General features: G+C 41.5%; 1 protein-coding gene and 1 long non-coding RNA gene across 2 annotated transcripts in view; one reads left to right on the top strand and one right to left on the bottom strand.

Moving 5' to 3' along the window:
- The window catches only part of PKP2 (plakophilin 2), a 43,995-nt gene extending 31,493 nt beyond the window's left edge, over positions 1 to 12,502 (bottom strand). Inside the window, exons 1-3 of the mRNA XM_075503671.1 lie at positions 12,149 to 12,502; positions 4,229 to 4,341; positions 911 to 1,605 (exon numbers count right to left, since the gene is read on the bottom strand). Coding sequence (XP_075359786.1) covers positions 911 to 1,605; positions 4,229 to 4,341; positions 12,149 to 12,362 — 1,022 coding nt within the window. The 5' untranslated portion in view covers positions 12,363 to 12,502. The remainder of the gene's footprint in view (positions 1 to 910; positions 1,606 to 4,228; positions 4,342 to 12,148) is intronic.
- A 1,493-nt stretch (positions 12,503 to 13,995) lies between these two features.
- On the top strand, positions 13,996 to 25,558 carry LOC142404711 (uncharacterized). The gene is made up of 3 exons (XR_012773937.1): positions 13,996 to 14,151; positions 16,718 to 16,786; positions 23,393 to 25,558. It is a non-coding gene; the product is annotated as an uncharacterized LOC142404711 (long non-coding RNA).
- Positions 25,559 to 26,726: the final 1,168 nt, after the last annotated feature.

Raw genomic sequence — 26,726 nt, 5'->3', positions numbered from 1 at the left:
GAACCTTAAGAGCTCTGGAAACATTCAGAATTATTCTAAAATGAAAAAAATATTCATTCCTGAGGGGAACTTCAGAACTGATAGATTTTATCTTTTGAAAATGGAACTGATTTTAGACATTCTGAAATCTTCTCTGGAAGGAAATTTCAAGGGGAAAAAAAGTAATTTGGAAAAAAAAAAAAAGAATGCTTCTAAGATTTTAAACAATTTTCCTGAAGTCTGGGGGCAGCTTTGGGAATTTCTGCCATGGAGCTAACAGGGCTTCAAATTCAGATAGCGTCCTCAGAGCATGTAGGATCTCATGGTAATGAGAAGCTCTGAGGTCCTGAGATTCAGAGCAGTTTACACTTGTTCTAGGGATGGATGGTGCTACAGAGCTAAGAGAAATTTCTGCCTGTGTTTTAACTGAAGTTTATAAAAAACTAAAAAGTTTCCTTGGAACCATGAAGGATTTTTAACTGGAAATTGTCAATCTGCCAAAAGCTGCTTCACTGGTAGATTTCTGACCTATTCTCGTGAGAACCAGTGCTGAAATCATCCGGTCTCTTATGAGCACAAAGTTTGCCAATGCATTACTGTGTATTGTGACTCAGGTTGCAAATTACTCAGTGATTACTTCATGTCTCCTTATAAAATTGATTAACTCTTGGCAAAAGGGTGTCCCAAACCTGAGCAGGAGGTGTGGACCCTGCAGTATGTACATACACATACATTTTTTCTCCCTTTCCTCTGTTGCACTGGGCGTGGACTTTGAAAAGCAAATCTACTTTCTGCATCCTCCGCACTGACATTTCATACACTGTGTTGGCTGCTGAACCATAAGCTGTCAGTTTACTTTCTCTTTTTGAACAAACAGGTTCCTTTCAGCTGTGACACCCCAGAACCAAAGCAGGTCGTGCATTGTGCTTACCCCAGCTGAGATCCATTGATGGTGACTTGTGCGCTCTGCAGGAAACCATTTCTCCCTGCTGCTGCCACAGCAGCTGTCAATGGCATCCTCTTCCCATCTGTTTCTGCAGCGACACTGGTTACTGAAGCTGGCTGGGAAGCTTCCCTCCTGGTCTGTGTGCTTCTGAAAGCAGTTTGGTACCAGCTGGACCTTAAAGATTGCCTGTTTTGAGACCCCAAACGGGAAGGAACTGGTGATCTCACTTGTCCCATCGCACTGCCTGAGGTCAGGTAGTTCTCTTTCTCCAAAAGATTGGTCATACTGCGACTGTTGGCTGCTTGATGGTACAGAGGTACAGTGGGGCTGGGGTAGACACCATCAAGGACAGCATCATTAATAGACCCCATCTGGGAGGGTCTCTTAAAAGAGCGTCCCCTGTTCACTGAATCACGAAGAGTGTAACCAACAATCTCTGACCGAGCATATCTTGGTGGGACAGTCCCACTGGATCTCCTGCTATCTCCATGCCTCATGGAGAATCCAGTTGAAATCCCTCCATCGTAGTGAAAACCGTTGGACACATATGCCAATCTTTCAGGACCTCGTTGGGGTGAAACCTCTAGTCTCTTCAGAGGCTGTCTCTGAGCTCTCTCTTCCATTGTCTTGTAAGTAAACCTCGTCCCCCAGCCATTTGTATAAAAGGATGGTGAGGCCACCTGTTCAAGGGTGCATAGAAGAACAGGAGTCACAGTAAGATCACAGCATTTAGGATTAATAGCAAAGAAACCAAACCAAACAACGTAAAGATAAAAATTCTAAGGTCTGCTATCAGAATCAGAAAACAAACATGTTCTGGCCAACATCACCAAAATTGTGTATTAAATGGGATTCTGTAATGCTCCTTTGTATCCACCTAAAGAAGGCAGGAATAAGTACAGTCTAAACATTAGGAGACAAAGTCTAAGCATCTAGTCTTCTGTCATTAACTCAAAATAGGTGCGTAAGCCAATTATGCCTGGTAGCAAACAGTGTGCTTATTAATGGAGATTTTAGTTTTGGTTTGAAACTTCTTGGGGATTAACACCCACATCTGCTACTAAAATTAAATTCAAGCTTGTCCAACAGACAGAAGAAAATTAATCAGTCAGATATTAAAGTATTATACTAAAGTGTCTGCATATTGCTATTAACCTTATTAATATAAGGTTATTTAGCCCTCCTGTTCACTTTGTGGTAGGATGTAGCAAAAAGAGATAGTCCCTTCCCTGTTGTCTAACCTCTTAAAAATGAAGGAGATTACATAACATTCCAAGGAAACCAAAATGACCATTTCACCATCTCAATGGTTTCTCTAATTCTCCAGCTGCGATTTAAGATGATTTTTCTTTTCTTATCCCTAATGGGCATGGACAGTAATGGATCATCATCTTGTTTTGTAAGTTTCTCTTTTTCTAAACTCAACAAACCCACCTCCTTCAACCTTTCTTTGTAGGATGTGTCTTCAAGATTCTTACTGTTTAGGTGCCATTTGGGGCCTCTCCAGTTTTTCTACCTTTTTCTTATGCTCTAAATCAGACATCATGCTCTATTCAAGACCTTCCAGAACTAAATCAACTTGGGAGAGTATCTGGCCTTGAAATAAAGGAGTCATGGCCCAATTTTTATAAAATCAGTAAGCATAGTGGCATCCAGCCATAAAACAAAGTCCCATATATTCTATTTCCATGTTGTATTACAGTTTTGTAATATTAAAGGTATTTTTTAAGATAAACTGAGAAGCTCACACAAGTTATTAACTGAAGGGACAGCACTTAGCAGATAATGACCAGACTGAAATCCCTTAATTTCACTGTTGAGGAGTTACTGAGGGTGATAATTGACTCACAAAAGGAGTAAAGGTTGCTGAATCTAGTAGGCTGAGGCAAGGATCACTGGATATATATGTTTATTCTACAGAAGCTATGCAAGGATATCTTTATCTTTTGTTTGGGGATAAGGAAATTCACGCTTTTGTGAAATACCAGACCTTGTGGCTTTTTCTGGCTTTCACACAGGACAAATAGTCTCTCTTTTTTTTTTTTAAATTCTTTTTTTTTCCCCTGCCTGGAAAATTGTAGTATTTTCTTGTGGTTCTTATGTCACCTCCAGTTTTCCTCTTGTTGCTGCCTTCTAGAAAGAAGAGATTCACATCAAATATTATGGACTGGATGATAGGTAAGAACAGAGGATAGGAGACAGAGAAGAAAAGGTATTTAAGTAAATGGTTCTACCCTCACCCCTACAGAGCCAGAGCTGCTTCATTAACTGGGCTGGGCTATTTCCTTTAATGAGAGCTGGGCTATTTCCTTTAATGAGAATAAGCCATTCTTGAGTAATCTAAAATTAAGAAAGAATTGGCCCCTACGTATACAGCTATTTATTAAATAAATATTTCTGTTCCCAAGCTGAATTGGTTTCAGTTTACTAATGTTGATCATGCAGCAGCATTGCTATTGAGCTATGTGTTGATTTCCAAGTCGTATGGTTGCTCCCTCAAATAGGTTCATACCAGCTATGGGCTGTGTCACAAACCCTGCAGAAAACCAATTATTTATCTTAGCATTCAGGCCATGAATCCAAGAAAAGTTGGTCAAAATAACAAGTGAATTTATGATTAGACAGTTTAGAAACACCATTGTATTGCAAAGACGGTACTGCTGAAATTCTTGTAATGCTAAAACAGGTTACAACAGGATTGTTTGAAATGATAAGGAACACTCTACCTGTCATCGTGAAACCAAAGCAGTCTGTTTTCCTGTGGTTTTGAATGCTTAATTCTCTAACCTCTTTCACCACATTCACAGCTCCTACCCATGTCATTCGTTACCCTGTGGGATCGCTGGACTTCCTCTAGCTCCAGCAACCTCCAGCTGTTCGGCTGGGTGAGTGGCAGCATGGTCTCTGGCCGCTTTGAGCTACGGATGTGCTGACTGACCTGCTGCCTGGTGGGACGGAGAAAGATCTGACTTGTCACAGCCTTCGCCTTAGTGGAGTGTTAATACGGTTTTTCATTTTCTGCCCTGATGCCAATTCTCACAAAACCGATAGGACTGCAGAAAGCCCGTCTGTACAACTGAGCTGAATTTAGCCATTGGGCTCAGAAGTCACCAGAAGGGGGAAAAACCTTAACAAATCTCAGTTGTAAAAACCTCCTTTTCTAGAAATCGGGCTTTAAAAAGCAAACAAGCGAGCAAGCAAACCTTGAAATGCCATCTACATGCTATTATTTGTGGTAACAAAATGGATAAACGATGCATGTGATATTATATTTATTTCTATTTGTTGTCTTCTTTTCCTCACCTGGTTTGACTGATAATATGAGAAACCATAGGGAGTTCTTGGCGCAAAATCGTTTTCAGTAACCCCCATGTTATAGACACGCTCTGGAACACTGGATGCACGGTGCAAACTGCCTGTAACCAAAGACTAATATTAGTAAGATTTTAACAAAACATGATATTGTTATAAAGGATGATTTACAGTACTAGGAAAATGTCCCAGTCTGCACTGCCATTAATATATATATAAACTGAAAATCAGATAGGTAAATGATGGAAAGAGGTTTGCATTCAGTGTATCACATTCAAAACATGGCTAAGCAAAGTTTTCTGAGGACACAAGGCATTTTTTCAGTTTCCTATTTACTTTACGTAAGACATATTTTTAACTTTTAGAAGTCTTATTGCTCATGTAGTGATTTAATGAAAAAAGTTTTAACATAGCAAGCTGACATTTTAAATATCCCAGATAATGACAGATTATTAAGTACTGAGAAATGGTAAGAAATGAACAGCTACTAAGGACACTTATTTTCCACTGTAAGCATTTTGAATATATATGCACAGTTTACATTAGAGGCTGACTATAACATGCACAGTACACAAGAAATTAAAATATTGCAGCTGTAGATTGTAGATGAGAAACAGGGGTTGATGTGTAAACCTCTGTTACTGTGCACCCTAGAGATGCAATTTCACAATGTACCACTGTAAATAAATAGCATACACTGAGTATAGACTGTTTATTTCGTAGTTGTCTACCTCAACTGCTGATGTTTCTTCTCCCTTAGGTGCTAGTTTAATGATAATATATTGGAGCAAGTAATGCTTCACTAATCTCAGTGCTTCACCCAAAGAGGACGAAGAGTCCACAAACAAATTCCATGGCTTATAAAGGCACACGGCATATGATGCTGTAAAGTAGGGTTCTTTAATGACACTTCAAATCTGCACCTGAAAGGTTCACCAATCCTACAAATAATGTAGAAGATCCACAGTGTATCTGCTGTAATTCTTTTTTTCCACGACCCAGCTTTCAAAATAGAACAGCGCATTGTGATTATTTCTTTCATTAAAACTGCATTCTTCTTTTAATTAAAAGCAAACAATCCAACCAAAAACTTCAGGCTGTTTCTCTTTCACTGATAAAATTTTCAAAGAAAAAGTGTTTCTATTAATAATTTTTTTAAAGCAACAGATACTGCTGAAATAATTGTTCATGAGATTTCTGTGTTACTATGAGAATCTGCACATAGGAATACAAATGACAGAGGTTATAACACAGACATGTTTAAAGAGGTGAAACAGAAGTTGAAAGCAAGATATACCTCAAATTGGTCATAAATGGGGCCAGTGTGTGCTGCAGAAGTTTAGGCTGAGCAGATAAGAGTGGTCAATAAAGAAGGTAATTGGCCATGAATTTTCAAAACAGCAGGTATTACCTGAGATACTACAGAAAAGAAATCTAAAGAACCAGTCATAAACTTGGTCAAACTGAGGAATTCTCCACTTGCAAAAATAGTAGGAGTCACATGCCCATGGGAATTCAGGTGCCAAAAACATGCAGGCAAGTGCCTGCTGGGATTTTTGAAGCACCTATGTACGCGTGCTAAATAGCTGAGGCTTTCAGTTCGTGCAGTTAGACTCTGGGCTTCATTAGGTGCACGTGGGTATCCCTAGGAACTTCAGTACATCTGTATCTTTGATCCTTAGTGTCCGTAGCTAGTAAAGGCCTTGACAAGGATGAAAATAAACAAGAGACTCATGTAACAAGAATAATTTATTAGTGAGTCTCACTAGCACATAGCTACCCGGATAAATCCAAATTTGTTTATAATATAATATAGTATAATATAATACAATATAATAGCAGACCACAATAATTTGAGGCCTAATTCAAGCATACTTTGCAGTTATTTTGCTTAGTTAATCATACTTCCCAATTCTTTCATTTTGGCCACGCCAGACAGATTTAAACATGTACTAGGTGATTTGTTAAGACACATTCACAGTAACTTTGCGTCATAAGTGTGGAATGATGCGGCTTGGTCAAACTCATGATTTGGATTGTAATAATTCCTTCGTGACATTACAAGGTTACCATAGCTCAAGGGTTACCCAAGTCCATGAGAAAGCAGTAAGAGGAAACTGTTGTTTTATACCGCAAAAAATTCCTGCCAATGTATGCCGACATCCAAAATCTACAAATTCATATAAATCTCTCATTTGTGTGATATAATTCCCGCATCAATGTACTCCTTCAGGTGCCCAATAAGACTCCATCTTAGCCTATTGCCTCTGCCTGCTTTTTAAAGATTCACTTTATTCATTGCTGCATATTAAAGTACTTTCATATAATAAGTCTTTAAATACAAATACATATACATTTCTGTTTCTTTATAGTTAGTATTTTTTGCCCAGTTCATTTTACTTAGTGAGAAATTACTCTCAGTTATTTATCTACTTAGGGCATAAAGATCCTTTGAGCAAGTAATTTGTGCACGTTTTAGGTAACTCTGAACTCCCTGTCTTTATTAAACAAATTTAAAAAAATGAGGATAAATTAAAAATAACAAGGCTGACAATGAACTAGTTGAAGATAAACTACATATCTAACAGTTCCCTCTTTGCAAAAGCAAAATACAGTCAATCAGAAATTGTAACACTGTTATTTTCAAGTAGTCCTCTTTTTTTAACCTTCAGTCTCTCTGTGAAACTATCCGTCAGTAAACATTTTTCTCTTTCAGAGACAGACACAGTATATGTTAGCTTATGGAATTTCACTTTGCATTTACAGTATCTCTTGCTTGCTCTTACCACATCAGTAAACTATTTTGCCAGCATTTTACCTGTAGATTTATTAGGTAGACATAAAATGTGTGTCTTTTTACGGTGTGCTGTTTACTGTTAACACACTGCCAAAAGCCAGTGTGTTAAAGGAAAAAGTGGTAACTGAAGTGCTGCGTCTTTCCATTAGTTATGAGATGCAGAATAGGTGATCTGATCAAAACTTGCCTCTGCCAGCGAGGCTTCCTTCAGCTTATTTTCACCATGCTACAAAAACCTACATGTCTTTCCCACCTCTCAGATTTGCTCAGTATGACATATATTTAGAAATCATTAGGCAGTCTTTATACACTCAGTGCACTGGTTTAAAAAAAAAAAAAAAAAAGAAAAAAAGCCATGAATGATCTTTTAAAAAAATTTTGTATTATGGGTTCATTTACTGTTAGGATTAATATTTTCTAACTGTGAGACACAGTGTTTTAAGTCTCACAAAAACTCTCTCTTCAGAAAATATGCACACGATTCAGTTACTCATCCATAGGGGCCAAATGCTATTTGAGAGGCCCTAGGATACCACACTTGATTTCCAGCAGCCAGTCAAGAAAAGGATGGGTTTCCTACAGGCCCTGTGTCATGTCTGTCAACCCACGAGGATATTTTGGAAAACTCAGGCATCTCAGACAGCAGCAGACACCCATGTGTGGGCAATTGAGTGGAACTGTTTATCACAGTCTCCCCTCTCCCCTGTCAGTATGAACTAAAGCAGCTCAGGAACGCTTTGGATGTGGTCGGTGGAGGAGGAAAACTAAACCCCTTCGCTCTTCTCCACGCCTAAAATAAAAGCTGTACAAAAATCACCTGATATTGCAACAGTTATGACAAAATTTCAAGACCTGAAAAAATAATTACGCTATCAGGAGGGAGACTGTACAGATGACTGAGCAAAAATCCCATCTGTCTTCACAGAGGCTCTTCTCAAGGTCCCTTTGTTCCCCTGGACGTGACCGGTCCAACATCTCCAAAGGCCTCAGAAGCTCCTCCCCAGCAATCACTGCCTATGGCTGCAGGCAGATCAATCTCCTGTTTTCTTGGCTTTCAAAAGCAACAATGACAAGAGGCATCTCTAAGATACACGATATATGAAAAAGACAATTATTCTCCATTAAGGAGTTAGGTGTATCAAATTCCCCTTAAATCATGTACAGCGTTAACTCTCAGCTGTGAGTCTTTTTCAGCGCTTTTGTATTTGCATCGTTACCACGAAAGCCAAATTTTGGCTTTAAACCCCCCACTGCAGGCATCAATGTAGCTGTACCCTGTACACAGAAGTCTATTAAGGACTGCGATATTTTCACGTGTCCTGAGTGCCCACCTGCTGAGTATCCTTTGTCCACTCTTGCTCAGGGCAGGTGGGTGATTATATCCTCAACAGAGACTCCTAAGTGTTCCCGGACTGTCACCTTTTAATCCTCTTTTATACTCCACCACTCACCATGGACTGAGATGGTGACATTTAAGAATGGCGTATCAAAAACTTCACTGAATCGCTTCATCTAGAGATCAAAGAGCCTTATTTTTGATCATGCTCCTTCATCACTCTGCCAGTACGCACCTGGTCCCAAAGGAGTTTTTCTAACATTTTTCACTTTGTGCTGGTCAGTACATTTACACAAGTGCTCAAATTTAAGAAAAAGATTTCTTCTGGCTCAGGAAGCAGACGTGAGAAATTTAATGAAACCAACAAAAAGTGGAAGTCAGCAACAAGGAATTTTTTCTACGTCCTTTTCCCACAAATATATAAACAGAAAATCACTACGAAGCAGTTAACACCATCAGAATTCTGCAAAATAGAAGGCTGAGGATAGAAAACTCCCCCCAAACCCCTAAAAGCAAGTTTAACAAAAAATACTAGTAAGAATTTTAGAAATGAGAAATGAAGAATAAATAAGGCTCTGATTGTAACCATCTTGTACCTGATGCTGCTGATTTGGAAATCACCTAAGTTTTAATTCGTTTTTTTATAAACACACTGTGTTTATAAAACCCTGTGCTACAGAAAGAATCTCTGCACAGACAGCAGCTCATCAGGCCGTTTGGTTTTGTATGATATATTACTCAGTTCTGCCCTCATTTTTTACAATGGAACTGACAAGGATGTACAGAATGTACAGGAAAGCAGACTTCAGTCCAGGGATTATACTAAAGCAACAGAAATACCACAAATGAATTTAAAAAGCCAGTCAAAATCCAAACAGAACAAGATCAGAGGCAAGTGGACTCATAAACAGAATAAAGTTTAATAGACTCCTAAAGCGTACATAAAATAATCAATACTGTTGCATCGCATGTAAGCTGAAAAACACCAGTCATTAAGATATACAATTCTGAATGCCATTTTTCTTTGACAAGGCTGAACTATCCTTTTCCATCTTTAAATAGCATTCAGAAATTTGATACGGCTGCTTTAGTTGTTCAAAATTTTTCAGGGCAGCTTAATCTTTAATTTATAAAGGTTCAGCAACTGATGAACTGGAAAAGTTGCAGCTGTTATTAAACTACTGCTTGAAAAACTATTAATAATGTTTGACAAAGTCTTGAAAGGAGTTGGGGCAGTAATGTGACTTCAACTATCTGTCAGCTGCTGGACTCCTCAAATCTGAGGATGACCTTAGTTTCTATTATAAAAAAGAAGAAATACACCGTCAAAAAGGGGGGAAAGGGTATAAATCAGAAAACAATATGGGCGTAGGAGGCAAAAAGATGTTTTCCCATTTAAAGGTAATGCTGAAGGCTAAGCAAACACCTTTAATTTGAAACTTTAAGGAGAAATTATGCTGCCTGACAGAGTACTTCTTGCAGCTTCAGAGCTTCCAGTTCCAGTGCAAAATGGGTGTGCACAGATGATACTGGGTAAGACCTTTACTACCACTGATTTTTCATACCCAGTGGTTATGTGCTTGGCTAATTTTAGGCATGTATGTGAATACTCTGGTTAGGTATGTGCTAAGTACCTTGCTGAACAGAGTCTGAAATGCTCCTACAGATAGGACAGTTATATCACAGGGGCCTGCTCCTGCTCCTTCTCAAGCTTTGCACTGTCTTCCCTGCAACTGCAAACAATATGGGACCCTTGGTGGATGTATCTAAAAAACTGTTGTAATTCAGAGAAAGCGAGTTTTTTTGCATGTAAAAGAGTGCATATTTTTAAAAAGTACCCTACATATAAGAATTCAAATGTTTCTCAAAGCACAGTCAAATTTTGAGCAAGTCTATATAGAAAGCACATTGGGATACACATGCATATATACGTATATTTTTCAGGAAAGTCAACATGTTAAATGCATCATAGGCATTTGATTTATATTATATATATTCAAGATATAGATACATAGATATACATATACATCTATATTTTATATATATATATATATTTATGTATAAATACATGGAATACATTCCAGTTCTGGTTTTTTTTTTTTCTGAGTTTTGCAGTGGGACAAAAAATGCACAGTGAGTTGGGCAAAAGAATACATTTGAAAGAAGCAAAGTTCATTTTATGCATGAACAACACACATAACAGACATGTCATTTGCCACTCCTGATCCTGAAGCTTAAAAGTTTTGGTGTCTCAGAAATGCAAAGGGCTCAAATACTTGACCTTTAGAAAAACAAAGCAAACCAAGACAACTATCCCCAAATCCATCAGGTCTCTTAATGTATTCCAGAGAAGTTAAGATGAGTTAGGAGGATGGGAACTTTGTCTTCATAGTGTTTTATGCATGGTTTAGAGATGTGATCTCAGGTTCATGACACCATATCATTTATTAACTATTGCTTAAAAAGCTTTTCCTGGGCTCTCTGTTGAGACAAAAAGAAATTAAGTTACTCTAAAAGTGTTTAGAAACCTTATCTAAATGAGAGCAGCCAAGCTAAGGACTTGCGTGTGTAGCTGCACATTGCACAGCTGTGGGTACCTGTTTATGCGATGTGTGTTCCCCATTTTTCTGAGCAGAGTATGTCCGTGTCTGCATTGTATGTGTTTTTTGCCATGAGGCATTTTTTAGATAGAACCCAGACGAAGTACGAGGAAACATTCCCCTGGCTGACAAGATAGATGAGTGAAGTATAGTTATAAATTCAAAAACTTTTGGCTCACAGCTTTTTGCAAATGAAAGGCGACAGCTTCTTTAATGACAACCGAGCAACAGGGTATATAGCCTGTATGTCAAGCCATATCTTCCTATTTAAAAACAGCATTGAAGTTTTCATGGTAAGGGTTGCTTTTTTCTTTTTTTATACACTTTGAAAACAACGCATCTCTTCGCCATTAATAGTTAAGACTAAACCCCTCGAGCAGCTTGCCTTTAACCCTCAGCACCTGACAAAGTCACCCTGTGGGTGCCTGACGCTGCAGTCGGACCCTGGTTGGGGCAAAAGGCACGACTGTGTGGACCTTACGGACGGATCTGGCCTTCTGGCTGTAAGATCTTAGGAGCAAGGACTGATTGATGTCAATTTGTACCATGCACGTCAAAGAACAGGGTAAATAATGTCTGGTAGCGTTATCTTTCCATGTTTCCCATTCACGCCTTTCCTATAGTTACTTTTCCAAACCTCCTTTTAGTTCTTTTTTTGTTTGTTTGTTTATTTCCAGGTGAAACAAGGAAAGACATTTCCTATGTTTCTTCCCATTTTATTTCGCAAATAGAGCCAGTGGGTAAAGCTAAGGTATTACAATAAGCACAGTAAGCTGTTGCTGGATTAGGAGAACTTGGGCTCCATTCTTCCCTCGGGCAGCGGAGAACCGGGAGCAGCTCCCGCCACTCACCCAAGTTACGGCGGTTGGGAAGGAGAAACTTCTGACTCACTTGGGTGGGAAAAAAGAAAGAGAAGACGCCACAGGGCCACGATTTTCTGTCAGACCTGGTAAAGGCCAATGCCCGGTACCGCGGCCGCCCCGAGCAGCCCGCACCTCCCAGGGCCGGGGAAGCCGCCGAGACGGCTGCGGCCGCCCGGGGCCAGCTCGGGTCTCACCCCGGGGCTGCCGCCCCCCGGCCCCTTCCCGTGCTCCCGCCGCCGCCGAAACCGCCACCGACAGCCACCAGACAGCACCGAGCGGCGCGGGGCCGGGGCCGGGGCCGGGGCGAGCACTCACCGTTGTACAGCGAGCCCCGGCTCTTCCTGGCCAGCGTCTGCTGGACCTGCCGGTGGATCCGCAGCGCCTTCTCCTCCCCGGCCCGGCCGCCCGAGAGCTTGAGCCTGGCCTCGGAGGGCAGCGCCAGGCTGGAGCTGTCCAGCTCCCCCAGGATCTGCTGGCCCAGCACGGTGCGGATGTAGCCCTGCTCGGCGGCGAGGCCGCGGCCGGCCATGGGCACAGTCGGGCGCCGCGCCGCTTCGCGCCGATAACCTGTTGCGCCGCCGCCGCCGCCGCCTCCGCAGCGCCGGGGCTCAGCCGCCGAGGGCCGGGCCGGGCCGGGCCGCGCCCAGAGCCCAGCGCCGCCCCGGGCTCTGCCCCGCCCGCCGCGCAGGTGCCAGGCACGGCCCGCGCCCCCGCCCCGCCCGCCGCGGCCGCCCGGGGCAGGGCAGGGCCGGGCCGGGCCGCCCCCTCCTCTCCCCGTCCCCTCGTCTTCCCTTCCGCCGGCGTGAAGGGTGCGCCGCAGCGGCCCGGCCCGACTCAGCTCAGCCCTCGCCAGCGGGGCGCGGCCGCCGCCGCCGGCAGCCGCCGCCTGTCCCCGTCCTTCCCGCGGGGCAGCGGGGCCCGGCGCGGCCGGCAGCCCGCCGGGGCAGCAGGGGCTGCGCAGCCGGGGTGGGCCGCCGGGGGGGAGCTGTGCCGCCTTGTCCCGCACCCGCCGGGAGACCGGGTTCCTGTGGCACACGTACCCCCCCGGGAACAAACACACGCTCGCGTTGTAAACCTATAAATATACACTGCCCTCCTGCATCGTCCCTTATAGATGCTTTGTATTATGTTACAGATTTAAGATACTTCTGTATTTTACACACGGCTGTATTTCGTGCACGCGTATGTAAGTTTCAACCTAAAATACAAGATGTGAAACTGCTTTAAATACAGTGGGCCCCGTTTGTGAAGATCAAAGTTTCAGGCGGGGTTGTGTTAGGGGGCTGTAGGGCTGCTGGTTTGGGAGGTTTTCCTGCTCTCGGGGGTTTTTCAGGCTCTCCTGAGGATTTGCAGAGAGGTGAATTGAAGCCGCCTTTTCTCCGTTACGTTGTGAAGAGGTGGTGAGGGAATTGCGCGGAGGCTGAAAAAACCCCCGCCTGGTTCTGCCCCTGCAAAGGTCTGTGCCTGCCTGCGCCATGGGAAGTGGCTTCTGACACCCTGAAATAGGGCTCAGTGGATGCGAGCCGGAGGAAGGCTGAAGTTCTCATGCTATCTCAGGACGCAGCTTGGAGTTACTGTTTAAACACTCTACTCAAGGTGGGTGGAGACGAGGAGGAAAAAGGGAACATGCGATGTCTTGGGGATAGAGAAGTGCGGGCATTAGAAAAAGTAGATGATCCACGGTTGCATGATTTAAAAAAAAAACCCCAAGCACACTAAATGTAGGTATCTTAACAGAAAAGCTAATGTTTCTTAAAAGCAAATGAAAGTTAATGTGGCTTTTAACTTCATGTGTTGCTATTTCAGAGGCACGCTGGCACTCAAAAGGAGCTGGTGTAGCTTGTTTTTTACCAGAACTTCAGACAGCGGTGGGGGTACAGGGTGGCTGGGGAGAAACTGGGGCGATCCTTTTCTTGGGGTATACCGTAACATAAGAAACTGGGCCACCTTCTTTATTCTCAGAAAACTCTGGATGAGGGGAGGAACTGGCTCCATGCTGAGGAGTCCAGAATCCTTTTGCCCCTGATTTACTCTTTGTCTCTCTTCCATTTTTTTCTTTAAGAGGGGGAGGGAGCTCTGGTCTTTCTCTCACTTGGTCTGGCTAATGTCATCCCCTTTTGTTCTCATGTGGCGTATCACAGGAGAGGTCACGTTAATGATACGCGAGAATAGTTGCACTGGTTAAGAGAAATGGAGTGACACACTCCTTCCTTATAAGTGGGGAAAGGTTATGCATGGGAGCAGAAAGGTTGGAGATGAGCTGTGGGGTACCAGCTGGGAAAGAGGAGCAGGAATTTGTGGAGAGGAGGAAGTTGGAGGTATGTGGCAGAACTATGATGGGCTGGGGAAAAATGTAACAGAAAAGTGGAAGGGTAAAAAAATGGAAGAATGGCCAGGATAAGGCAGGAAAAACAATGGGGAAGACAGATCACAGCTAGGAAGGAATGTAAACTATGTTAGAAACTATGTTAGACCCTTTTGCTGACATACAGACAGTCACAAAAGCATTTCCAGTAAACAATAGATACTACATTCTCGGCACGTATGAGTGAGGACTACTGAGGAGATTAGAAAATAGTCTAAAAAATGTGAAACATTTCCTCCCCTCCTCCTTTTCCCTGCCCTCTTCTCCATTCCCAAACTCCAGCACAAACATGAATTCTGGATAGTTTTTATAGTTGAAACCAGTTTGGTTTCATGCACAAAATACACCTGAAATGGATTCAGGATTTAGAAAATACTCTCGCAGAGGGTGTCCTCAGCTCCCACTGACACCACATACAGGTTTACAAGCTCTTGGCACGTTGGCATTGCCTCTGTTGGAAGAACCGTTGAATTGTTATTAACTTTATTTTGCAAGTATGTGCATTTATTTGTGCTTGTGAGATCCCTGGCAAAAGAAATGGCAGTTTGCTCTGGGCTTTAAAATATTTAATGAGATTTCTGAGATAGATTTCTCTCCTTGTAACTAGGAATGCTGACTGGAAAGTTTGGGGGGGGGAGGGAGGGGAGAGAGAAAGAATTTTGCCTGCACAGCAATTCAGACAATGCTTAGCCAAGATCTGAAATAGAAATGAAGTAAGGCTTTTTCTTACCTGAAGAAAATGTCATGTAACTGACTGCCCCATCAACAACAATTCCTTGAAGTTGATTTATGTTGGATTAACACCTCCTCTCGACTGAATTGCAAAAAAAAAAAAACAAAAACCAAACCCAAGTCTTTTGAGCGGGAAATACTTTACCAGTGCCATTTGCAGATGCAAAGCAACATAGCTGGGATTATCCGTGAAAGAATTGCAACTTGTGATGGATGATTGCTCATCAGATTTTTGAAAAAGAGATTTAATTATGATGCATATAGTGACTGAAGGATGAGGAATCACATACAAAAACACTTGCTTTCTGTCCACCGTCTGATAGAGTCAAGCAGATCAGAAAACCAAATATTTCTGTATAAGACTTATTTCTTACTCTGACCAGATGTGCTTGCCCTAGTAACCTTTCTCCATCAGAAGTTCCCCACAAATAATATTAATATTAAAGTTATGGTAGTTGGTCCTTTCACTCTTCTTTCCCTTCCCCCCACCCTTCTCTGCGTTAGGGCTTACGGAACAAGCTGGAAACAGATTGTTGTCAGCTGCAGGAACCTTGGAGGAAACGGGTGTAAGTATGAGCATTGAGGTGTTCAGTTTAAATGTGAAACAGCTCGACAACAAGGGCTTCATCTTAAATACACACAGCATTATTCCTATGCGTATCTCTAGGACCGCATGAAAAACGAAGTGTCGTTCACTCAGGGTTTGGTGTTTTTGGTTTTTTTTTTTTTTCCTTTTTTATTTTGGATGCCATGGTTGAAGGTGTTATATGCGAGTGCAGGTCAGTCAGGAATAGCCGGACTGCTTCTGCATCTGTCCTCTTCCTTCTGCTTTCATTTGAGTCACCCCGCCGAGGGAAAGGGAGCCGATTCCTCCCGGGCAGCAAAACCCCTGCGCGGAGCGAGAGGCCACACTGCCACCGCCTGTCCTCTTGCCGGAACGGCAGGGCCAGGCTGCTCCCTCTCGCTGCCCCGAGGAAGGTCAAGCTCCCGAGGCAGACTTGCGGAGTTCCCAGGAAGGAGTTAACTCTCTTCTTAAAAATCTGAGATTGGTATTTCATTGCACTTTTGTTTGTCAGAGGAGATAGAACTGAAGTTCAGGCCATCTATCTTTTGCACCAGGCACTGGTATCCTGTATTTTCTCACAGTAGCGGACACATTTCTTTCATCCTAGCATCATTTTTGGAAGCAGAGAAAAAGAATATAATCTGTTTTGTCCTGTAGCATAATTTAAAGTAAAGATTTTTTCAGAGGCGCCTAGGGGAAAAGTGCTACTTTTGCATTGGTAAAATGAGTTTGGTAGCAGTTCTCTGCCTGAGAGAGCTGTGGCAATAAAAGCAGTAAGAACCGTGATTGGGACTCTCTACCTGACCTAGACAGAGTTCAAGGGAGTGGCAAATTGTCTGAGGAAAGAAAACACAAACACACACACACACACAAGGTGACAATGATCCTCACTGGAACGTCACAAACCTTCATTCACTTTGATGAGGTGAGTGTGCAACTGCTGGTTTTGGAAATCCAGGCCATAGGCTAGAGCTGACTAAATGTCCTGACTTGAGAAATGTCATATCAAAACTGCCATATGGCCATATGAGCTTTGCTTTATGTCTCAAGAGAGCCAAGGGCTGCAGGAATTCAGGCGGGTCCTGAAGCTGCAGGTAACAGTGGCTCCTCAGGCATACGGCTTTTTTGTTTTGTAGTAGGACAGGACTAACTTGCACCCTGACCTGGGTGATAAAGCAATGTTCATTCCATCAATCTTGCCTCAATTTGTTTCTTCCTGCAGCTGGAGGTGTTGGTTATCTAACCCACCTATACCAGGGTGGCAGCTGATGTTGGACGATGTAGCCCTCAGGTAAAATCTCCGCTTGAGCCACGGACTGTTGAGCAGTTTTGCGTGCTGTCACTGCCACATGGAGCTTGATCTGATGGGAATGGGATGCTACTGCTAGAGATCTACATTGGGGTGCATTCAACCAGGGGATATTTTTGGATGCTTTGCCAGGCACAAGTTGTGGGGTTAGATCATACTCTGATATATGAAGCAGATAGAGCAGTCTCCAAGAGAAAGGGCTGTGTGTGTGCGTGGCTGCCCTTGTGTACCATGACATCTGTCCTTTGTGATGCTGTAAAAAGGTTTTGATGCAAGAACAGAGATAAGGTTTTTAACAGGCCTGACGATGATCACCTCTGTGGAGATTCCCCAGTGGGGTCCAGGCCTGTTTTACTTGTTAGTGGGCTCCTCTTCACACTGCAGGTAAGGGAGTTGCACAGTTCCATTGGGAAGATACTTTTCAGTGAGCAAGAATGGAGGAGACAGGGTCAGTCTAGATTTTCCATCCCCCTACAGATCCTTTGTACTCGGCAGGACCAGCTGCACACTGTGAACTGGGGTGGGGGGGCAGCAAGTTCTGGGGGAAGGTGGTAAAGCCCATAATATCCTAGCCAGTCAATATCTTGTGGATAACATTCCCTTGACTGCTCTCTTCTTACACAGTTTATCACAGCTGGCTCAAGGCTTGCTAGCAAAGCAGGCAAAACTGAGCAGCAGGGAAGCATGGGCAAAGTTGGTAATGTTGCATTTCAGCATTAATGAAGTAACGGCATGGCCTGTCCATGTATTGGGACTGTTTGCTGCCTGAGTACCTGCTGCCCTAGGCAATTGCCTGTGCTCTCTTGTCCTCATTTCTTTGTTTTCCAGGTCACTGTGCTCTGTTTTATCCCACCAGTCCTAGTCTCTCTCTTTAGTAATCAAGTGTAATACTTTAAAAGTGTGATTTTTTTTTTTTTCTTTCTTTCTTCTTCTTTTTAGGCTCAGAGATGCACATAACCAGTTACTGGAACAAAGGTTGTGCTCTGCATCTGTCAGTTCTTGAGTCATCTGGGCACTGGAGAGACAGCCAGGAAAGATGTAGGAAGGCATATTCAAATGGTCTTATCAGATGCAATGCTAAAAAGAGCAACAATGTAATGTGACTTGTTTGCAAGGTGTGGAATGAAAGGAATGAAGCAGAGCTAATTTCAGTAAGCTGCCATCACTGCTTTGAGTAACACGCTTATTCAGTTGCCTCAGGTATGGTTGTTTTTCCATGCATTAGCATTTTGGTCACTGTAGTAAAAGAACATGTTGTATATGTAGGTGGAGGTATAAATACGCTTAAACTGTTGACACAGGAGCACACCACCAGTGTTTATTGAAGTTGTTATTGCAGACAGTATCATCTAGAGGCTCTGAATTTTATCAGGGCCCTCTTTTGTTAGGGGCTGCAAGTAAGAGATTTTTTGTCTTCACCTTATGATACAAGTAAACAATACATCCAAATGACTGATGTCTCATATCTATAGACAAGTCACGGAGGGAGGAATTAAATGCTATTCCTGAAGAAATGTGGTAACCCAGAAATTGAAAAACATTTTTTATTCTTTGGCTCCTAATTTTGAGATGTATGAGATGTGGTTATTGAGGACAATGGTAGAGCAACACTTTAAAGCACTCTTTTTTTCTAGTGTTAGTAGAAAGGTTTTTATTGGTCATATTTCCCCTATCAAAGCATCTTTTGAGATAAAAGTGACATTTTGTGGATTTTTTTTTAATATGAGAGCTGTCAACACCCGTCCTCCAGGCAAAAATAAAATTATTAGTTTCATTAAAATATCCTAATTTCTTTAACTATTATATTTAGTGAAGTTGTAGAAAACAGGGCTAAAGGGACTTGAGGAGGACATCTACTAATTTCCTGCTGTGAAGTAGGATTAACTATATCACAGGATTAAACTATATCACAGTAGGATTAAAAATATCACAGATATCTATCTAATCTGCTTTTAATATGTTATTTAATGCATGTTGGGAGGCTATTTCTATATTATACTGTTTTTCCACAACCTGAGGGTGCACACATGAAAGATCTGTTATAATAGACACTCATCTGCATAATTCCAGATTAATGCATCCAAACCAGTCACCGCAAGAAAATGACAGAATGCGCTAAAACATACAGGAGGTTAAGTTGGAAGAAAACCAATGTGTACATGCATATTCACTGTGGGTTGGATCCTTAACTCTTCTTTAGCAGCTTTGTGCACAAAGCAGTCACAAAGCTGTCTGGCCTGTTTCCTTGGGAAAGGAAAATCTCAGATAGGCTCCAGTTGCCAGAATAGTTTATAAGCAATCTGTATGTAAGACCAGCAGGTCCAGCTGGCCAGCAAGAACTGCTGTCGAGAGCTGCTCTATGAGCACAATGATTTCCCAATGGGCTTTTCTTTTTCTTTTTTTTTTTTCCTTTCTGTTTTTGGGGTAAGTCAGGCTGATTAACTTTTTATGAGCACATTTTTGGTAGTAATTTGCCATGCATAAGCCAGGTCAGGAAAAGTACACTCCAACCTGATCCTGGCTCAAAATAAATGCAACCAGTTCTGCAATATGAATTGCCTTGTTTCCTATACTTTTCGATTTTTAGAACTCTTTCCCTTTTTAGGTTTTGTTGTTAGCATAGACAGTGGTGGGTATAATACAATGAAAAAGTTCATATTCTAGGCATTTCCAGCACAGTTTAGTGAGTGACCTAAGAATAGAAAAATGTCTGTCCTGGATCAGACCAAAGATCTAGGTAGCCTGTCACGCTGTCATGGTGGCCAGCAGTGGATGCCTAGTATAAAACCAGCACAGAGGTGGAATAGGACTTCCTTAGTATGCTTCTGCAGCTTACAGCTACGTGCAGCTCAGGGATATCTTTGTCAGAGGCAGTACCTTTGTGTTTAATTGTCTTTAATGATTTTCCCTCATGAATTTGAAAAATGTCTTTTTGTGTCACTATTGCCCTTTTGTAATGGGTTATACAGCTTAATTATAGGGTATGAGAAGATATATTCCCTTTGTGTTTTTTGAATATGCCAGATGATCATTTCACTTGATGTCACCTATTTTTGGTATTACGAAAAAAAAGGGAGTAAGAGTTTCTTATTCATCCTCTCTCTGATACTGATTATACACTTCACTATTATGTTCCTCTGCAATTGGTTTTCCAGGCTGAAAAGTCCTAACCTTTTAATCGCTCTTTGCATAAAAATTGTTTCAGACTGTAGATCATCTTTATCAGCCTTCACTTTTCTAGCTCAGCTCTACCATTTTTAAGATCGGATGCCAGAATTGCACACAGTACTTGAGGTGCTGAGACACCTTGGATTTATACAGTGATGTATTCATTATTTCCCATTTTCCTCCTTATTCTGCACCTCATAATTCCTTTATATTCCATTAGCTTTTTTGACTGCTCTAAGCTCACGTTTTGAAGTCAAACACTAGTGCAGAGGATTCTTTGTTTGGCCTTCATGCTTCCTGCAAGGATGTCGAATATAAACACATTTTAGTTAGTATTACAGAGTTAGTCCTTGAAAGGAACATTGTGACACAAGCCAAAAATACCACTGGGAAGACAGTCAAAACCGGACTCCCCCCTTTGAGTTGCCTGACTTGCTTATCCATGAAACATTCATGTACAGTGTCTAAAAATACCCCAGTGTGACATTTAAATCTACATAAGAGTAATTAAATTCTCCTATTATTATGGTATTTCCAGTCCTGGCAGACTCTCTGAATCTGATTTTTCCCTAGCTTGTCACTATTGTTAACTGTCCTTATCTTGATCTGATTGGTGGTTATGTACATACTTTGCCTTGAGAGTTGCTTTTAAATATTTTGCCTGACACTTCTCTGTGAGAGCTGAGATGTGCAATCAGATATCCAACCACTGCTGTAGTTTTGGTGGTCTCACAAGGTGTCCATGGTGCTGTAGAATACCCATCAGCTTTAACGAGAAAGATCAAGTGTGTAAACACACACACAAACACATAATTTTAATTTGTGAAAAAGAGCCATAGGTCAAAAGGAACTAAACCAAAATATTCAAGAAAAACATAGCCCTTACCTGTTGAGAGTAAACGATGGAAGAAATCCAAAGTTGAATCGCTTGCTTTGTTCCAAAGATTGCAAAATGTTTTACATGTATTCATGAACTAAACTTGACAACATCACCAAAACAGAATATTTGGCAACTAGTTCCCTACCTAAAGCCATCTGCAAAATGAAATGAAACTTTGGGGATTTTGCTACAAACATGCTCTAGCTGTGGCTTGATCAATATACTCAAGCACTTTTATGTCCTCCCTACTCTTTGCTCCTTTGTTGCATAATAAATTCATGTATATTTATCAGTACCACCGCATCTGCCATCTGTTAATCCAGGTGCTAGATCTAAACAGTAGAAGTTCTCTGTGCCAGTGGACTGTTCCTTGCTATGTGCTATGTCTCCGAAGTTAAGTATCATTTTACTACTAACAGGAGATTTATTTGGATGTTGTTGTTTCCTTTGCCAGTTTGTGGAATCTTTTGGATAAATTATAGAAATGTGTGCAGTCCCGTTTTAGTCTCTGTAGTATCCTGTTTCATTTTTAGCTTAATGAAAACTGTAACTATAGGAATTTCCTTCTCTTGTACACTTTAGATTACCCTGATATACTGTGCCAGAAGCCACTGGATTTCACTCCCCTTCATCAACTCCAGACAATAACTCTGAATGGGATATGGGAGCTTTGTAAAGCACTTCCTGAAAATCTGAAGTAATCCAGCCAAATATCTCCCTGATGTGAAGCCACTGGCAGTCATGGAGATACAGCAAGAATGAATATTGCCTTGGCGTCCACTAAATCTGTTTCATTTGGTTTTGGCAATATGCTTATGAATTTTTTTTTAAATTAATCAGTCAGTCTCTCCATAATCTGAATCCAGGCTGGCTATTCTTATTCAAGCTGCACTTTTTCTGACATTGATGAAACTTAATTGATCCCTAGACATGCTGTTGATGATAACTTATTTCCTGCTGCTGCAAAAAGCCCGTATCTCAATAGGCAATTTAAACTGGGATATTCAGCTGAAGAGCAGTCTAAGCAGACAAGGACATTTTTTTGTCTAGACCTTAGCTGGAAGAAGGGACTGCACAAAGTTAAGCGGTGCCTGCCAGTTCCTGGGAATGCAGTGGCCAGTAATTTAACTGGAAAGATCACTGTGGGCATCTTCTGTTACTGACAGGCCTCCTGCCAGCCTCTCTAAAAGCCCTGCTGAAAGTTTTCCTTGCTAGACCTGGAATCACGTGCAGCCAAGGATTGGAATTTCTTCCCCCAACTCTTTTTTAACATGGAAAGGACACCAAAGGCTTCTAGTTATTAAATCAATGTTTCATTTAGAATATAAAATAATAAATCAGGGCATGACAATTATTTAAGATGGTTTTATAGTTAATAATAAGTCTCCCTCGTGCCCACTCTCATCCTTGCAGGTCTGGTTGTTTCCCCTTGTCCATCAACTGTCATTGAACAAACCCATACAGCCTCTTCTGGGTTGCTGAGGAAGCGTCTGTCTCAGGGTACCGTTTCATGCCAGCTCTCACATGGGTTGCCACTGAACTGGTAGTTCCCACTTCTTCCCTCGCACTTTCAATTAAATGCTTCTGCTTTTTCCTTTGTGTTGGGTGTAGCAGTAATTTGGCCACAGGGTAAGAAGGCTTACCTTGCTGCTGCTGAAAAACTAGAAATTTCCTTTTTGTTGGGTTAGTTTTCTGTGAGATTGGCAGATGAAGGAGCAGGATCAAATCTTCTGGCAGTAGCAGGCAGGTAACTTGAAATTGCACGGCTATGGGTCTGCTCCCTCTTGCAGGCTGCCCTCACTTCTCTTGGGAGTCTCTCAGTCCCTGTTGCCACTTCATGCCTTTTTCTCCTTTCTCCCTCTCTCCAAAGAGTTCAGTATAACTCAGAGTGCAGTAGCTCAGATGAGCTGGACCCTGCTCTCTTGCAAGATGCCAAACATAAGAGAATGCACAGTACTGGAAGCAAATTAAGTAGTTTCATCAAAAATATATAGGCATACTTGTATGTAAAATGCGTACATGTAATTGTATGCATTGTAGATGAAAAAGAAGAAAATTAGTGTCTGCGTAGAAGCTGCAGATGGTTGGAAAACATGCATGAGTTACTTTCCATTAGCTTTCCTCTCACTACTGGGATCCATCACCAACAGCTTGTTTGTTCCCTCCTGCCCCAAGTAATTCAGCTCCTCTTTTCTCCATCACAGGGAGAAGTTTGAAAAAAGGCTCTGTCTTCACAGGATATATGCTATATTCCACAGCTCTGAAAAAAGATCTTGGCAATATTTCAGATCAAGAATGTTGAATACTGTTTATATAGATCTCTGGTGCTGTATCAACTTTCTAGGATTGTTTTTTTCTCTGCTTCCTCTCCTACCCCATTGTGCAAGCTGCTCTGAGCTTTTTGAACTACTGTTCAGTGCTGGGCTGTGTTCTGCTATGAGGTATGGCAGTATGTTAGTAATGGGTGATGCAACTCTTCTTTTTTGTGTATGAGGTATGCACAGGCAAGCACAGACTAATGCTCTCATTCTTCCATCCAGGGGAGTTCACTGGAGAAGAAGAAACTCTGGATTTCTTGTCTACTCATAGCTGTGGAACAGTACTGCAAATAGTTTTCCAGAGACATCGAACTTTTAATCAGTTGCAATTCCACATGGACAAAAGACCAAAGACCAAATAATTTATGAGGTGAAGAGCATAGATTTATGCATTCATTGGTTGCATGTGGGACCAAGGAATGCATGTTTTATCCAAACCAGCGTAGAAATTTAACCCTTTTTTATTAACATATTCCCAAAACCATAGCAGTATAGAGCTCATTGTTACATCTTCTCATGGATTGGTGTTTGCACTGGGGGTGGGGGACAAAAATGTCTTGAGTTGCTGCCTGGAGTCCTGGTGTCCTGATCATTTGATAGGGAATTTGGCTACAGAATAACATGGCTGCACAGTATAATGTTTAGCTTTGTGTGGCCACACTTCCTTCCTCTGAAAGCCAAGGTGTGAGGAGGGGGAGTGAAAAGGTGGGGCTACTGTGTGTTGCATCCTTTTATGAGCTGGGATTTGGCCAGGGCACAGTCTGTGTCCGCCTCAGAAACACTCTGGAGTCCATCAGTTCAGAAAAAGCCACAATAAGTCAGTCCAGCAGACAGGGCAGTGAAAAGCTGTATGACAGCTCTGAGCTTGCCAGTTAGAAAATTGAGAGAACAGAAATCTCCTGCTTCACTTTGCCTAAAGTCATACAGGTCTTGAATCCTGAGCTCCAGTCCAGGACTTTAACCCTTTTGCTGGCAATTTTTTTTGTTCTAATTATGAATTTCCTTGACTCTTTGAGCCATTTCTGTTGTATTTATCATCAAATGGCTCCTTATCTGTAGCAATAATGCTGTTCAGCTACGTAAGAGAATCTTCTATCCCTATTTTTGGCTCTTCCAGAAGGAGAAGTACTTGAGAAGATAATATCTTCTATTTTATAAAAGGTAACTGTATATATTATTACAGGCTTCAGTGTGAAATAAATGTGATTAACAAAACAAAAGAATTTATGCATCAAACACTGAGTATTTTGCTGTTTGACAAGTGTAGTTGTGTTTAAGCAAAGCGGCACTGCGATAATACTGTTGTCAAAAGAAACAGCAGCAAAATGCAAGTGGAGACTGAATACCTGGTGAAATTTCTGCTGACAACGAAGTAGAATTCTGCTGGAGGGACACCAGCAGAAACAATCATCAGACATGGCAGACATGGCAGAAAGAGAAGAACTGACTCACGGTTGGCACTGTCTATTTGTATCAACAGCAGCTGTCATGCTCTTGATGAGACAAAGAGGACAAGATTGAGAAGAGCACAGCCGAGGGTTAAAGTCATCACCAAAAGATCAGTCAATAAGAATCGATTGCTTTGTTGTGAGGAGTATGTTTCATGACATCTGAAGTCCAGCTGAAGTAAATGCAGGAGGTGTTACAGGGTCACTGGAATAAAAGTAAGAGCCAAGGCAAGTGCAAGGGATAGCTTTCAAATTACTGTGTGGAATCCACATGGAAATAGCTGATCGGAACAAAGAAAGCTTCTGTATATTTAGGGATATCTTAGGGGATGCCCACTGAGAACTAAAGACAAGAGCTGTTGAGGTAGTCCTCAGAAAGGAAGAAGAAAGAAGATAGCATCAATGGCACTATCAATGACAGTCAGGGTTCAAGGGATTTTGCAGTTCCATATGTTCTGGAAGGGGACAGTTTTACTTTGATGTCCTCTGTTTAGCTAAGAAGCGTGTCAGCTTCTTGACTTCAAACAGGCAGTGTTTGTTAGGCAGAACCAAAGACCGAGAGGTAAGGAGAAGAGGAGCTAAGGCTTACCTTGAGCGAGTTGGAATCTGCTTCCAGCATATAGACAGGGAAAGAGTGACATTTTCTGTTCTTATCAAGAGGAAAGAAGCTAGGAAAGAAAGAAGAAAGAATAGTAAAAAGAGATGGGAAAAGTTGTTAGCTTTTATTCACGCTGAAAATAGAGCCTTCACGTACTGTGTAATAATAGCAAGAAAACATTTGAACTTGGAGTTGAGTCAATCTGCTCCAAACTTTAATGAACTTTGAATTGTGCCTCTGTATTGTTAGTGCCTCTTTAATGGAAGAAAAAAAAAGATGGAAATATAGGCAAATTATGTGTTACAATAAGCATAGTAATGAGACTATAAATATACTAAACTGTTGTGATAAACATAAATCTGAAAATGTAAAATAAGTTTCTGAAAGCAGAAATGTGTTGGGATATCATAAAATGTCTCATTAAAAATTCTGATACTTTATTTTCAGATATCCACTTCTATACTTCTTTAATGAGGCAAATAATAAAGAAAACTGACAATTTCTGGTTGGTCACACAGGCCACTAAAAGTTTTAAGGAAGTTATTTTATGTAAGAAAGAATGAAGGGTGGGTTGAAGCTATCACACTGTAAACTGAAATGGAGATTCATGAAGTGCCAATGAATTTGCATATTTCATATTCACCGTATTATACTCTCCAGAAACAGAAGGTTACATTGTGGGGTCTTTTCTCCTGCTGAGACCAAATTGATACAGACAGAATTTCCATAAGGAATTGCGGGTTCACCTGTTGATATATGCTATGGGCTTGAGGCCTGAAGACCATATAGATTGCAGTATCTTTTCAATATGACATGGAAGTAAAAAAAGACATTTACACCCAGAGAGATTATAAGCCATCCAGGAGTTTACAGCTCTAGAAAGGGATTTTTGCATAAGCACAACACTTCAGGAGAAACAAGGATAAAATATGATGGCTATTAAGTAATGACTGGGTAGTGCGACCTGGAGGCCACTGAAGGTGGAAAGATTGCTGCATGATTTATTTTGAGCAGCAATGCCATCTTTTTTTTTACATTGAAGTAGCAGTGATAAGTCATGGCTGAAATAAAGACATTTCTTGCATGTCAAACAAAGTGATGGATTGAAAGATGTGAGCTTTAACTATGACCATCAGGAGAGCTTTTAGCTTTAAATTTAGCCTCCATGAGATGCATCTGAGATGAGGTAATCATGAATGGTTTAAAATCTCTCACAAAGGTAGATGGCTTCTACAGAGAAAAATGAAAGGGTCACTTTGGTCATTCATCTATCAGAGATGCTTCAGTTCACAGAAATAACCTGTACTGCATCAGAGGCAAGCTAAATTGAGCTAAGTCAGTGGTACCTTTCGAGATTGAAAGGTACCATCTTGCTTGAAATATTGATGGCAAATATGGAAAATCCCAATTCAAATAATTGAATAAATCCTTAAAAATGATCCTCAAGTAGGCTTCTATTTGATGCAAACACTAGATAGTACAGGAGATATAAAAATATATAGAAATTAGC

The sequence above is a fragment of the Mycteria americana genome, chromosome 1 (assembly GCF_035582795.1).
Source record: "Mycteria americana isolate JAX WOST 10 ecotype Jacksonville Zoo and Gardens chromosome 1, USCA_MyAme_1.0, whole genome shotgun sequence".
In the NCBI taxonomy this organism is placed as follows: Eukaryota; Metazoa; Chordata; class Aves; order Ciconiiformes; family Ciconiidae; genus Mycteria; species Mycteria americana.
The sequence above is the reverse complement of the archived record's forward strand: the minus strand, read 5'-3'. Positions and strand labels throughout refer to the sequence as shown.